Here is a 16,138-nt window from a genome sequence, read left to right on the forward strand (position 1 = left end):
AATTTAATAATCCATGTCTATTGCCAAAGTACTGCTAGTTTGACCCTCATTCACTGTTCATCTAACTCCTGGCAGTAAGACGACATCAGGGCTGTCTTTACTATTTCCTTTGTAAATACAATGGATTACATACACATATTTCTGTGAACTGTGCCTCATTTGAGACTTACATGCACGTAGATGAAGTAGGGAAGTTATTTGAAGAATAAGTTAAGCCATCTGCGAGGTGGTTTACATTTCAAGTTAACTTGCATAACTAAAAAGCCCTACAGAGCCTTACAAGAAAAGGAATACAACAAGTATGTATGATTTCAAAACCAAATATTTCCAGGTTGGATCCGTAGTCCTGCCTATCATCCACCCAGGTCATTTCATCAAAACTGAGTTTGCTCTATTTGTCCACACAAATCCACTTGCAGTTCCATAAAACTAACTGCATGGTCTACAAACACAGTTTCATGTTGGGACGTGTGCGAGTGGTGTGCTGATAATTCCTAAATAACCACCAATGTCTGCCTATACTACACTATCCTTGCTGTAACATAAATAAGTAAATATTGGATTTGGGCAAGTTCAAATTACAACTCTGTAAGGACCCACCATAAGTGTGTTATTGCTATTATGTGGTCATATCACATAAGGTGCTTACCGTAAGGTTTTGAATGGAAGAATAATTGTGTATTATTGCATGCATTGAAGAGCTGCAGTACAGATACAGTGTTGTACGCACAGAAGCAAGAGCTGAAAAACATTTCTCAGGAATGTATCCCGGTGCCAGCCCTGCCTAGAGCTTAGCAGATGTCTGAGTGTCATGGAAATAATTCATGGCTGCAGGAAAATTGCAAAAAGATCAGCGGCACCATATCCAATGTTGACTTTAGGATTGCTCCAGTCAAATAGCATTATTAACATTTATTTATATAGTGCTAACATACTCAGCAGCACTTTACAATTAACATGTCGCTATGTACATATTTGCTTTCTGTAATTGAGTAAATCCAAAAGGAAGGGAAGAAAATAGAATGCAATTACTCCAAAACTTCCCTATCAAACAGCATAACAGGCGTTGCTGTTTCTAGTTCAAAATTTACAGTTATTTCCTGTAACACAAATATTTAACAGACCGGTCATTTCATGAAAACTGTTACCCAGGAAAAACTCGTTTTAGCCTATAGCAGCAAATGAGATTTTTACTTTTATTTAATAGCTACTTCTAGAAAAGCTACAGAAACAAATTGGTAGCTATTGGGCATAGAACCTTTTCGTGTGCACCAGTTTTCATAAATGTCCCTGAACATTTGCACAAGTCTTGCTGACCTACTCATCCAAATAATTTGGGTATGTAATTAAGCTAATTTTCAGGTTTCTTTTATGATTATATGTGCATCTAGTAAGCAATAGATTATAGGTTTTATCTTGTGTAACGCAATTCAATTGGCCGTGAAGTTCCTCAGAATATCATGGCCGCACATTATTCCCTTTATTATGGAAAAAATAATACTCAGTTTTGCTTGCACCTATATGGGGTGGAAGCAAAAATGAACGTTATTTCTGTAAAAAAACCAAATCTGCGCTAGGTGTCTGGCAGCCGTTCCGGAAGCACCTCGTACAGATCATTTTAGAATTGAATTCCCTGGGTACATTCTATAGAAAATTTCTCAGAATGCGACATCTTTAATGATTTTACAGACAAAAAAAAAAATCCCGATCAGCATGCCAAGTCATGTGTACACACTATACATGTTTTACACAATTTAACTTCAGATCTGAGCTCTTCATCTGTCATAGCCATCATTAAATGATCGTGACTGCCGGTCGTTAGTGCATACACTCTGCAGAATTGGAACGACATTTTTTCCATCGTTAACGATATTTTTAGTTCAGTTTAATAATCAAATTAAATGAAACGATGTGGTTAGGAACGAAAACCGTTCATTGTTGGAGTGTATACACTAATGCAATATCGGTCCGAATGATTGGTCATCATGTGATTAACCCGATAATCAGCTGAAAAATCTGTAGTGTGTACCCAGCCTTACGTTTATGTGCAAGTGAGCTTAATGGACAGAACGTTATTTGCTATCTGGTGTTTACACTTGGAAGTGCTTGCCGTGCAGCTAGTAGACATTACTTTATATGCAACACTGACAATGTCACACATTTGTACAGTCAATGATATGACCAGTTTAGTCCAACACAGAGTACAAAGCCATGTTAATGTATCATACAGTTGATAAAAAAAAATGATAGTACACAAATGGTCTTTGCCTGTTAATGTGTAAATGTGCGCTATATGTAGATGGATAGACAAGCACAATATATCATTTTTTCCTAAAAAAAATATAGATTATTCCTTATTTATAAATGCATATTGTGTCTTTATTGTAGGAAGCATATGTTATGGCCAGTGTAGAAAATCCCCATGTTTGCCGTTTGCTGGGAATTTGCCTCACCTCCACTGTCCAGCTGATCACACAGCTCATGCCCTATGGCTGTCTTCTTGACTATGTTCGGGAACACAAAGACAATATTGGCTCACGGCATCTTCTGAACTGGTGTGTGCAGATTGCCAAGGTAAAGTATCCAATACCTTTGTGTCTTTTAAATAATGTCATATTGCAGAAAGTGGTTATTAAAGTCACATTTGCAGATGTCATCCTACAAATCAACATTTCTAAATGTCATTTACCATTGGCAACCACAGCCACGTGGCAGTTCCGTGGCATGACCAGGAATCAATTGATTTGATCCATTTCTCCATGATCGCTTTAATACAGAGCAGTTTTCTAAATGTAAGAGCTCAATGAATCTAAAAAATACAAAGATTAGTTGTGTGTTATTAATATACAAAACAGTGTTAGAAGTGGAAATACAGAGGTGGCGATATGAAACGTATTGGGAATGTAAATGAATGGAATTTGATAGCTTTACAATGAAGGCAGTGGAGAAGTGGCTGTATGGCATACCACCGTGTATACTCCCACCTCCACCATTGATACAGAAATACTATTATAGTGGTTATAGTATCTAAACATTGTATAAATGAACAGTACATGAAGTTTCAGAACATAATATTGTTGTGGCTCTAAAGAAAACTGTGGTTACTTCTTGTTGCAAAAATATAGAAGAGCACTACAAAAATTAGGAGCATTGTTTTCCCTACGCACATGATAAAAGTTTAACTCAGCTATTTAACTGTAATTTAATTACCATCATTAAAACTTAGCAAAGGTAGATTCTGTGTACACACGCTTCCCTTTGTACTAAGTTCCTTCTTTTATAATCAGCAACTAAAATGTCTTATACTATATTTTCATACTTTGTTATCAATAGAGGTTCAATTCCATCTGTTTGAAATCTAGATACTGATAGCTTGCTCAGATTTAAAATCTCTGCTACCCCTGTGCTGTTTCCACCACTCCTCTCTCACAATTAGTACATGACCCCAAATGCCATCATTTTGAATTACAAACCAGCAGCAAAAATTAAAGAACACATAACAAAATGTAGGCCTCTTTGTCCTATCCACAAAGTCTGGCTCATATGATCTGCTCTGCTTATTGCATAATTTTGCATGCTATCAGATTAAACTGTTTTATTACAGTTTGTAAAACATTGACATTGTCAGTATTTAACTATATTCCTGCTTATACTTTCAAAGGGGATGAGCTATCTTGAAGAGCGCCGCTTAGTCCACCGAGATTTGGCTGCTCGGAATGTCCTTGTGAAAGCTCCACAACATGTCAAGATCACTGATTTTGGATTGGCCAAACTCTTGGGAGCAGATGAGAAGGAATATCATGCAGAAGGTGGAAAAGTAAGATGGATGATCTAATAAGTGCCATATTCAGATGTTTAGTAAAACTACTTTTTCCCTAAAATAGTTATGATAGCACCCGGGTTGATAACTATTTTTAGCTGGGGGGTGGTGGGGGGTGGAGTTAAATAACATCTGAAAATGCAGATATGTAATAAACATAGCAACAGAATAAACTGTATGCACACCCTGTGCAAAGTACGTTATGATACAGCTAACCAGAGACCGAATTCCACATAAATATTCTGTGTTTACATTAAGCGAAAAAATATATTAAAAATGCCTGTTTTTTGTTTGAACCAAAGGATAGAGGAGGGAACTGAAGGAGATGAGCAAGAGCAAGGGTGTATGAAGTTATGGAGCAAGAACAAGAGGAATAAGCCTCTCAAGCGATAAGATAGAAGCTTTGGCAACTCCCAACCAAATATCCAACCAATCCTCGCTCAAGTGATAACGTTATTTTTGTCTTCTTGGGCCCAGCTGATTCATGGACCAGTTAGATGGGTTAGCACCAGTCTGAGAGTTGCTGGCCTTCTTCTGCACATGAATTCAGATAACAACACCAAATATTCAGCCTTCGAACACTTCCTATGAAATCAATAAAGATGAGCTATACTTAGTTGTGTCCATGGTGAACCATTTTTGTTTAATGCATCAAGTCCTATATGTTATGATGTCCTGGGGCGCACGCAGGATTGTCCCTGACCAAGAAAAAAACAAAAACCAAAACATGCGAGAGAGAGCGGTGGTGCACCGCTGCGGACACTTCTTTGACAGTGCCGCGACTGCTGTATAGTAAAGTGCCGCAATGGTGGGCACTTAGTTAACGGAGGGGGGGGGGTTTCTGGGTCTCCACTGATGTCATACAATTAAGATGAGTATAATGTTAGCGGATTTTAATGTTCCATAATTCATATAGCATATTTTATCTTAATTTATAAATATATAGTTATTTGAGAATGCGCTTTTAGCTGTCAGGTTCACTTAAAAATGACTAAGTAATGCTCTCCTTTCCCCTAGGTGCCTATTAAATGGATGGCATTAGAGTCCATTCTGCACAGAATATATACCCATCAAAGTGATGTGTGGAGTTATGGTGAGTATTGTAACTAGAATTTACACCACTCAAACATTTATCATCTATTTGCACCATGCGTATCATTTAGGTTTCATTCAGATGGGATGTTTATCAGTTGTTACATTTTCTTTACAGGTGTCACAGTCTGGGAATTAATGACCTTTGGGTCGAAACCATACGACGGAATTCCGGCCAGTGACATTTCAACCATTCTAGAAAAAGGAGAACGACTTCCTCAGCCTCCCATATGCACCATTGATGTGTACATGATTATGGTGAAATGTAAGTTAATAATCCAAAAATCCATAAGGTTTTATAGAAACTGTTTTGTCCTGGAAAGTTTTTAACAGCAATTCTGTGCAGACATACTCCCAAAGGTCTGTGTAATGTACTGTACTGTATAAATCAAGTAGTGTAAGCAGGCCATTAGTCATCTGTAATATATGGTACATATATAAAAACGAGATCATGGTCAGGCATCTCCTGTGTAAACATTCTTAAACACAAAAATGTTAACCACTTGGCTTCTTGACTTAACCATGGATATGAGTCCAAAGAGCAGCTGCTTTTGTAATTCCTAAATATTTCCAAATACTTTTTCTGTTGCATAACCGAGCAGGTACATCTCTAAAAATCTGTCTTCACCATTACAGGTTGGATGATAGATGCTGAAAGTCGTCCCAAATTCCGTGAGTTAAGTGCTGAATTTACCAAGATGGCTCGTGACCCGACGCGTTACCTTGTAATACAGGTGAGATGTTTTATAGTTCACTATATGAAAATGGGTAATTTGTTTACTGTTATGGACAAACAGGAAAAAACTTCTCTCGGTCCCATATAACTCAATCTTGGGGTGGGAATGATGTAATATCTGTCCTAAGCAAATACTCATATATATTATTTTTAAGTATAGAGATCTAATGTAATTTACATTTTTTTAGGGAGATGAGAGAATGCAATTGCCCAGTCCTGTGGAATCTAAGTTCCATCGCACATTGGAAGAAGACATGGGAGATATTATTGATGCTGAAGAATATCTGATACCACATCATGGATTCTTTACTAGTCCTTCAACCTCACGGACGCCTCTCTTGAGTACAATGGTAGAGTTTTTATTGTACTTGCAGTGACATTTTACAAAATTGTTAATTTGTCGGATTTTGAGCTTTTACACCAGAATTTGAAAGAGGTTAGACAGACTGGCAGAAATGTGCATACTATTATTAACCAACATCTATTTATATTGTCTTCTATTGACTGTATAAGTAGACTGTTACTTATATTTACTCAGATTCTTTTGTATTATTTTATAGAGTTCTGCAAGCAACAATTCACCCATTGCATGCATCACTCGAAATGGGGTAAGTTTAAATGTGATTACATATCTCACATGAGTGTGTTTGAAGCTTTTGATTACATTGGTAAAAAGATCACGTTGGGCCTCAGTCATGTTTGGCCACAACTTGCATACAATTTAGTTTAAAAAAGAGCACAGAACTTCAGCGTAGTTCAACTATATTCAAATTGAAACCCAATAGGCTGCATCTGCGTCTGCAGACCCTTACTGTCCATTGCCTATGTTAATCCGTCCCTTCCCTCCCAAGTTCTGCCTCCAACATTGTAGGCGTCATAAGTAACATTTGCTTTCAGACTTGAATTGCATTCAATTGCTTTCTTTGTTGTAATGTCCATTTATGTGCATATGCAGAGCTGTTTCACACAAAATATCCTATGCAAATGGATATACAGTACTGGAACCGTACTGTAGGGAATCTGAACTGGAATCAGGCCCAGTATGTCTAGAAATTCACTTTACCACAGAAGTGCAACTGTAAGGTGCAAAGTGCATATGTATAATAGGGAAAAGGGGTGGGGTAGAAATTTGCCAATAGGATTATACCGACACCACTTAGATTGACAGGAACAATCCAAAAGCGGTAATTTCGACCTGGATAAAAAAATGACTGAGAAGAATTCCGTCATTACAACATACTGACAGTGACTTCTAATGGCGACTGTTATGTTTATGCTATTAAGGGGGCAATGTGAGGATCCGACAGGTGTGTAATGTGTTTTAAGAAGGCCTGGACAGTAGACACCTGCCGGGTCCTTGCATTGCCCCCTTAATAGCATAAATGTAATAGTCGCTATTGGAAGTGACGGGAATGTCACTGCCGGTATGTTGTAATGATGGAATTGTTCTCAGTCATTTTTTTTACCAAGTCTGAATTCGATACAGGTCGAAATTACTGCATTCAGATTGTTTCTGTCGATCTAAGTGGTGTCGGTATCATTGTCTTCGCTGGAATGACTTCCACGGAGAGGAAGAACCTGTTAATCAAGTTCTTCTGTGGGAAGAAAAAAGCTATTGTGAAGGCAAATGTATAGCACATTTTGTCATGTTTCTGCAAAACTCACACGCCCAGTGCGTACCCAGGAATTAATTCCGCTGATTCAACCAACTCCCCTTATAGGCTGGCACAAACATTTTGTACCGCCAGAAGACCCCACCATCTTAACCTGTATGTTCATGCATTTTCCTTAAAAATGGCAGTGACATTGCAAATATCATTTGCATTGTGGATTGCACTTTTGCCGGGTCATAAATTATCCTTGGTATTTAAGTCATGTGTGTGAATGCAGTTAGCTGGAGATGAGCAGAGTCTCCAAGAGTGATCTTTGGCCCCACCATGGTGGCTTCTTGGCCTCCCCTCCTCCAGGAAGAGGATGTGCAGGTAGCCAAGGGGTCTGTAATCATGCAGACCAATAGGAAGCTACGAGCTCTGCTATTGGTCCACGCACTCACCAGCCCCCATTCTGTTTAATCCTGCTCTGCACATGGTGGATGGAGCTGGATCCATTGCATGTAGTCCGCATCGTGCAGGGCCTGCAGCAGCTTCCAATAATATATTACTACCCAGAGCAGTAAGGCGGTACCAAAACACCTCCTTCCTTTCAGCCCCAGGGGAATGAGCAGTATTAGAATGAAACATGTTGTGGGATTTATATCTCTGATTACTTTCAGCCAGTTGCCAAAATTTCTTACTCAGCTGGCACGTCCCTGCATTAACAATAATTATTTTAGAGGTTGGGCCTTTTTTATATAGAAGAACCTGCATACAATAAAACTGTGCACTTACAGAAACTACAATAGACTGCTTAAAGCTGCTATCTTGGTTATAGCAACCAATCAGCTTTATGCACTGTGTTATTAGTTTTATGATAGTTAGTATGCTTAAAATGAATTATTAAAACTACATGTTCCTTTTTTCCAACTCTAAGCAGGGGCCACCCCTCAGAGAAGATAGCTTTATTCAGAGATACAGTACAGACCCAACAGTCATTCTGAATGACAGCATCGATGAGGAATTCCATCCTGTGCCAGGTTAGTTACTGTGTTGTATGACTATAAATATAAAGAAACATTCAGCATGATGATGATGATGATGATGATGATGATGATAATGATGATGAAGATACAGTGCTGGGATTAAGTGTTTCATTCTTCCAGATGTATACAATATAAAATTAATTTGTGCTATGCTTATAGTGGCTCTGCTTTCTGCTACAGCAATCTAGTATACATTTGGAATTGTATTCCATGCAGCGCAGTTACAGCAGTCTGCTATTACTTTTCATATATCCAATAATATCAGACCAATAAGATCATCTGAAGGTGGATAGAGTCTTAAGTGGTAATTCCATGAGCTCATCCTTCTTTATCTGGCTATGACATCATTTTGTTTCAGTGACACAGTAGTGACCTTTTAATGTGATAAAATTGGTGGAATCCTTTCATGGCTTTGCCAAACAATGACTTTGGTACAAAGAATATATCAGATACCAGTGTACCTTTTGTTTCATTGAATGGGAAGTGTTTTTAATAAGTGGTCAGATATTTGCTTTCACTTTGTGATCTGCACTAGAAACATGACAGTTCAAATCTGATGGGTTGCTATGGGTTACAGCAACTTTGTGCACAATGCACTATTTTTTTTTTAAATAAGCCCCATTATCTGTTTTCAAAACTATTAGTACTTTGTTTGTTCTTTCTCTTACTTTACTTGTTCAAATTAAGTAATGTAAAGGCTTTAGGCGAAAAAAGTGTTCTTCAGATTCTTTAGATTGTTATTCAATGGGCAGCACGGTGGCTAAGTGGTTAGCACTTCTGCCTCACAGCCCTGGGGTCATGAGTTCAATTCCCGACCATGGCCTTATCTGTGTGAAGTTTGTATGTTCTGCTCGTGTTTGTGTGGGTTTCCTCCGGGTGCTCCGGTTTCCTCCCACACTCCAGAAATATAATAGTAGGTTAATTTGCTGCTATCAAAATTGATCCTAGTCTCTCTCTGTGTATGTTAGGAATTTAGACTGTAAGCTCCAATGGGGCAGGGACTGATTTGAGTGAGTTCTCTGTACAGCGCTGCGGAATCAGTGGCTATATAAATAAATGGTGAAGATGATGATGATGATTCAATTTCTTTATTTCTGTCTTTCAGAATATGTCAATGAAATGAGCACAAAGTCGGAGATCTTGCCGACCACAAATCCAGTTTACCATAATTTGCTTTCACCAGCGATTAAAAAGCCTCATAATGGTACCTACCACACTTCCAATGGGAACAGTGTGAATAATCCAGAATACCTGAACTCAGGTCAGACCATCATAACCCAAGCAGAAAATGACTATCCCTCCATCTGGGAGCAAAAAGTAAACCAGCAAATAAGCCTGGATAATCCTGATTACCAACAGGACTTTTTCCCAAAAGACACAAAAATCAATGGAATGTTTAAGATTCCTGCAGCAGAAAATCCGGACTATTTGCCCCTGGCACCACAAAGTGACTACATTGAAGCTTCCGCGTGACCACACGTTGGATATAACATTGCTGACATTCTGCCTATTGGAGCACAGCTCGGTCCTTAAGGGATGGATAGTTGTGAGCAATGGACCCTAATAAAATAAGTGTACACTACAATACTTATGAACTTTTTCCCGTACCTCGAAATATATTGAGATGCACAGTATAGTCCTCAGTGATTCATACTGTCAATTGTTCTCCTCTGTTTTGTTTTCAAAAGACAAAACATATAACACTTTTATATATAAATATATATATTGAGAGATTTTTTTAATCTGCAACAAATACTTTTCAATTCCTGTGGGGTTTTTTATAATGTGTAGATATTCTTGCACCTTTTTGTTTTATGTGTTTGTCCAAGTAGATTGGTATTTGCGGAAAGGAAACCCAGTGAATACAGAAAATGTGTAATTAATGCATGAAACTTGGTGTATAAAGCTTAGTGTAATGTGAAGCATGGATTAATGTTTAATAATCTTATATGGAAAATGGGAGGGGCGCCATATAAAGTCTTACATTTGTAATCAATCGGGAGTATATATTTTCCAATGACATTTCATAGATTGTGTTTAGGAGCTGTCTCATTGGGCAGTATGTATATACTAGAGTATAAAAATTGTGTAAAATGTTTAATATACTTCATGGAATTGGGTACTAAGAGTCAGAGCTAGGAAAACCACAGTGCAATGCAATGTGTTTCTGTGAAGGATTGTTATTAATTTCTGAAAATTCCATCTAATCAATGCCATTTGACTATACTAGACTGCACCAATAGTCTTTATATTGATTTCCATGATGAACATTGCTCATTCTTTTTCCGAAAGTATACATGTATAAGTCTGTGTGTGTCTTTATTTGTCTTTACATTCCTTTTTTTTTAATATAATTTTACTATGTATAGTACCTTTTACGTTATTGGGTTTCATCATAATGTCCAATGAGCCGTTATCTATTTGCTTCTTATTTTTTCCATAACCACATTGGGGGAGGGGAGGGTTTAGTATATAAATTGGAGTATATAATGACACTACAGTCTAATATAGCATCCTTACATTGCAGTAAGTGTTTTTCTTCTACCCATCAGATTTGTGAATGCATTTTCTATTGACATATTAACATTTATTTTTTAAAATGTCATTATTTTTTGCTGCTTTTTAAAAATAAGCTCAGTTTTGCCACTTAAAATAGCATTTTAGGATTATGTTGCATCTTCTTAAACAGCTGTAATTACTTTGATAGAGCTTGAAATGACTCCATGATGCCTGGCTCCATTGTATTTAATCACAATCCCTGTCTTTCAGACTCACTAGGGCAGGACATCTCCTAACCTACTGTATATACCTATTGCATATAATTGTGATCCCATACCCTATATTCCGCACTTATTTTCTTGCCTGTAGCATATTGCATCTCTGTAATGTGTTGTGTACAATGTAGTTGCTACCAGTTTAGAATTATACACTTATACAAGATCCACTCAACACCACTATAAAATATAGGTCAGTGCAACAGTATTTTGCTTTAGCTCAATAATTGCTTAAAGTGCAATATGTACAAAATAAGATCATTTGAAAATCCACTAATCTTCAGATGAAATTAATTATTATAATTAGAGAAATGATTTATGTTTAATCAAAATTGACAATGGTTTCCTTTTAACATGTTATTGCTGTCATAAATAATGACATCATTTTAACCTGTTTGAATGTATTTGCCATTGAGATGCAGAGACATTAGCCATTGCTCATGAGATAACTATGTCGTCCGGTGTCCTCCTGTTTGTGGGGTAAACAGTAAAAAAAAATAAAAAAAAATTGCTTTAGATAATGTTTTTGCTGATAACATGGATAAATTTGTCCTCACTGGAGATTACGCCTCTCAGTTGAACAGTTGCAAGTGCCTTGTCTCTGGTGGTTCTCTCAAATATATAAAGCTTCTTTGGTGGAAAAAAAAATAAAATAAAAAATCTGCAATATTCTGTAAAATATTGCTTGTCTTTAGGTATACCTGTCACCTACATAGAGACAGCTATTGTGTTGGCTCAACCAATATTCATTGGAGTCCAGCCTCACTAAGAACTAGGGACATCACCAGAAAACACAGTGTAGACGGACATGTGTGGCTACCTCCATGGTGTGCTACACTGATATCATACAGGTTGCATTCTCGTGAATATTGGTACAGCTAACAAATTGCCTCCCCTGCCAGCAGCGATAGATACACTTTAACCGTTCGATAAGATAGTTTTTGCAACTTCATACCTAGACCAATTCTTGCTATATGAGAGTCAGTTTAAATGTGAATAACTTTACATCTTAGTCTACCCAAATGAGTATTATATTGTTTTCTTTTTTGTCTGGGACAGTTACGAATTTATTCCAGTAGAAAATTGAAACATATATTTCAATTTTCTAAGCATTGCCTAGGGGAAAGCAGGCAGAAATTGGAAAAATGTTTGATAGAATTGTTTCCAAAGTTACTTTAACGTTATTAGTGCAGCCCCAGAAACTTACCCGTAATTTAATTGGCTTCCTTTCCCGAGTCCAGTGATGCCAACTATGTGTTCTCTTCTGAAGGTCCAATCTAGTTGTAGGACCTAAGAACAGTAGTATTTTAGATGGTATTCCCCATCTCCACACAGGAGCCTCTGTTCAAAAATCCTAAGTGTGTGATGAGGGGAGATAGGACACGGGGTGCATGGAAAAAACTTTGGAGCAACATTTATATTGCAGTACATTTGCGCATTGCTGTGTGAATTGGTGACACCCATGCACAATTGTCTGTCACACAGAATCAGTTCAGTTGGGTGGGTGGCATGGCCATTTGTTTTTTTATATTTTATAATTTTATTTAAACTGTTCAGTTTTGCATTTTATTTCACAGAGCTGCGGGAGAGGTTGGATCCATGTGTCCTCCCTGCCCCTCAGTAATGTTAGATCACATATAATAATGATCTAATACAACCTGACATGCCAGTTAGCATTAGCTCACTGTCAACATCATACTTGCCAACTCTCCCGGAATGTCCAGGAGACTCTCGAAATTCGGGTAGATCTCCTGGACTCCCGAGGGAGCAGGCAAATATCCCGCAAACGGCATCTTGCTGTCAAAATGACGCAATTTTCTGTGAATTGCATCATTTTGGCCCCGCCCACCGTGACAAAACAGTATTTTGTCACGTGGCGGGGCCAAAATGATGCAATTCACCGCGCCCCGCCCTCCAACCACGCCCCCCTGCCTGGGATCTCCCGGAAATAAGTTTAAAAAGGTATGGTCAACACTGATCTACTATCACTGCAGAGCAGGAAGGGTATAGATTGTGTCTCTCTTACCCTAATATGGCACACGTCATTTCACTGCAATCCCAATGCATTGCTGTGTTTTAGTGATCTGATGCTTAAGAACCAAATAAAATAAATCGTGAGACCTGCGCTGGAATACGTCCGGGCTTGAATCAGGCCCTTACTATTATTAAATGACAATTACTTTTTCTAGGTTGCTTTACATGTCCGTGACATGCCCTACATGGAATAATTCAGGCGCTGGTGAATTAAGTTGGGAGCTCCAGTATGTTCCAAATCTTGGGAGATTATGTAGGAAGCTAATATTTAGTCCGAATAAGTGAAAAATATGAAAAACTTTTGTCTATTTGCCTATTAGCCAGTCCTTAATATTTCATTTAGACCTGTCCCTACTTAAAGTGCAATATGTATAAAATATTACAGGGAGACTCATTCATCCAGCTTCATATAAAGTATGATATTTCTCCGCTTTTTTTGTTTTCCTAAGGATTGCTGCATTGAATTTATCATGTCTAAATGTCAAGCTCAGAATACATCTGTAGTGTTTTCCCCCCCATTGTTTCTCTTTGGAGACAGCTGTGTTTTCCTTTCTTGAAGTACAGTGATCACATGAGGTGCAGCTGGATGAAGGAAACTTAGCTGTCGTCTGCTTTGATGCGGCCTCTCTCAATATGTATTTTTTAACATTTGCAAATAATTGACAGTTGAGAAGCATCTTAGTTTAGGAGTGGACTAAAAGCAGCGTTACTGAACTTTTAGCGCAATTAGTTTATCCCTGTATAGCTGTAGTCCCTTCAGTAAGAGTGGGAATATAGGTGGTTCTAATTATTCTGTGAATAATGCAGAAAAAAAGCTCCTAATTTTGTCACCGACAGGTTTGCTTCATAAAGGTATAGCACTACGCAAGTATTTTTTGAATGGATGCTGCTTGATGTGGAAAATGTTTTATATTGCTTGTCAGTGTTGAAAAGATGGCAGCTGTCTAAACACAGCATTAAAAGAAAAAAAATCAACATGCACATAATAACGATTTTCATGTAGTGATTTGTTTGCTCTAGAGTGACAACTGATTTTATATGAACCTTTGTGTACTGAGTGAATACACACAGTACCGTGTTGTTTAAAAGAGATGTTACTGCTAGAAAAACAGTTAAAAAAGAAACACAATCATTTAATTTTTAATTAGAAATGCATTAAAGTTATTGCCGATACTTGTATGTCTAACATAAGCAGACATTTAATCATGAGCTCCATTTATGACAAAAACATAGAGGACACTTAGGTCTGTCTCCTATTCCAGAATGTCCATGCTAACAGAGAACAAATAATTGCAGGTAGAGTATTATAAATAGAATGTCAAACATCTCAAAATCTGTCATAATATGGAAACTTATACGTTTTAGCTTAAAACCACCCAGCCCCAAAGCAACATGTATCATCATTAGCAGGGAGCTTGACAGCAATGGGAAATTCCTAGCTGAGCTGAGCATTGCAGGTTCAGATGTCAGACAATCACATGACGTGCAATCCTGGATTACCTCCAAGGCAATCAAGATAAATATTGCCATACAGCCAGGAGTTTTCCATCACCAATAGGCAACCTGTATTTTTGGTTTAAAAGTAGAGTATTTCCTGTTTAATGGGTTCATTTTAAAATTTAAATCCATTCACTATAGACTAACCCAGGGGTAGGCAACATGCGGCTCTCCAGGTGAAACCACAAGTCCCAACATACTTTGCCAGTAGATAACCAGCAGATAGGTAGCAAAGCATGCTGGGACTTGTAGTTTCACAAACACCTGGAGAGCTGCAGGTTCCTACCCCTGGCCTAACCAATAACAGCCCGACCTGGTAACATCACATCACCCACTTTGTAAGTATTGTAGAATGTAAAACATAAGTAGTTAAGGTAAAATATGTTGATATGATTTGATGTTATGGCTATTTTTTTTTACTGTTTTAAATTTACCACAAGTATGCATTTCAAGTCTAAAAAAAGCTACTGCTATGTTGTTAATTTCGAACAGACACTTATTATCTGATGAACAGTCTATATATTAGTTATTCCTCAGGACCAATTACTGATGGATGGGCAGTTATAAGTATCACACACAAACCCAAGTAGACATGACTATATTCTGCAGCTACAGATTGGTATACAGATTATACATCAATCTCTGCTTTGTGTTGGTTATACTGATTTTAAACAACAAATATATAGATAAGTAACTATTTAATGTTATATTTTATGTAAGCGCTAATTGTATAAAAGCAGATGTAAGGAGGCTTGTGTATGCTTACTATAGTATTAATTGGTACATATGCTAATTGTCTGTATATCAAGAAGAATGCAATGAAAATAAGATGTAATTTATTTTTTTTTCTTTTCTGTTTTTCTAAAGAATCTTTAATGTAAGTAAAGTGTAATGTGTAAACAATTAAACTGCTTTTGTCTTGTAAGGTTAAAAAAAGAGTTAATTTTTATTGCGAAATATGCAGCCCAATTTTTAATTTAGGAAAAGCACAAAGCAGACTTTTCCACCACACTATTTCTAAGGATAGAAAGACTCTTTATTACCGTCACATAGAGGTGCAAAGTTTGTACTGAACCACAGCAACCAATCAGAAATTAGCATTTTACTAATTGTTACTAGAGGTCTTGGAGGTGATAATCCTACATCTTGCCAGATACCTCCACATCCATGGTGATGCCGGCAGACACACAGCAGACCAGAGTGGTGAACGTAAGTGATGGCCAAGCCATCTTATCCTAGGCGTCCAAGGAAGGAGAGTGACAGAATGAGAAGAATCCAGTGGGTCTGTGTGTGGTGTTCGCCTTTGTACATCCACAACGACAGAATGATACAGGGAGTCATGCAGTTGATTGGAGGGGTGCACAGAGGCTGGTCCCAGAGCATGGGATTGCAGACAGGGAGGGAAAGGTTTCAGCTTTAGATCAGAGTGTGAGACGAGTGATGGGTTTTGGCAGTGCGTAATCCAGTGTGTTGGAAATATTCTGATTGTGAATTCAGTGTGTGCAATTAGATGTTTTTGCAGACGCAGGCTGTGTGCAGTGATTAAG

General features: G+C 37.7%; 1 protein-coding gene across 2 annotated transcripts in view; it reads left to right on the forward strand.

Moving 5' to 3' along the window:
• The window catches only part of EGFR (epidermal growth factor receptor), a 199,332-nt gene extending 183,816 nt beyond the window's left edge, over positions 1–15,516 (forward strand). The window contains exons 20-28 of one of the 2 annotated variants that reach the window (XM_075212522.1): positions 2,389–2,574; positions 3,662–3,817; positions 4,838–4,913; positions 5,031–5,177; positions 5,549–5,646; positions 5,837–5,998; positions 6,209–6,256; positions 8,178–8,280; positions 9,392–15,516. In XM_075212522.1, coding sequence (XP_075068623.1) covers positions 2,389–2,574; positions 3,662–3,817; positions 4,838–4,913; positions 5,031–5,177; positions 5,549–5,646; positions 5,837–5,998; positions 6,209–6,256; positions 8,178–8,280; positions 9,392–9,759 — 1,344 coding nt within the window. In that variant the 3' untranslated portion in view covers positions 9,760–15,516. The remainder of the gene's footprint in view (positions 1–2,388; positions 2,575–3,661; positions 3,818–4,837; positions 4,914–5,030; positions 5,178–5,548; positions 5,647–5,836; positions 5,999–6,208; positions 6,257–8,177; positions 8,281–9,391) is intronic. The other variant, XM_075212523.1, reaches the window with a different exon arrangement.
• The last annotated feature ends 622 nt before the right edge of the window (positions 15,517–16,138 follow it).

The sequence above is a fragment of the Mixophyes fleayi genome, chromosome 5 (genome assembly GCF_038048845.1).
Source record: "Mixophyes fleayi isolate aMixFle1 chromosome 5, aMixFle1.hap1, whole genome shotgun sequence".
Classification (NCBI taxonomy): domain Eukaryota; kingdom Metazoa; phylum Chordata; class Amphibia; order Anura; family Limnodynastidae; genus Mixophyes; species Mixophyes fleayi.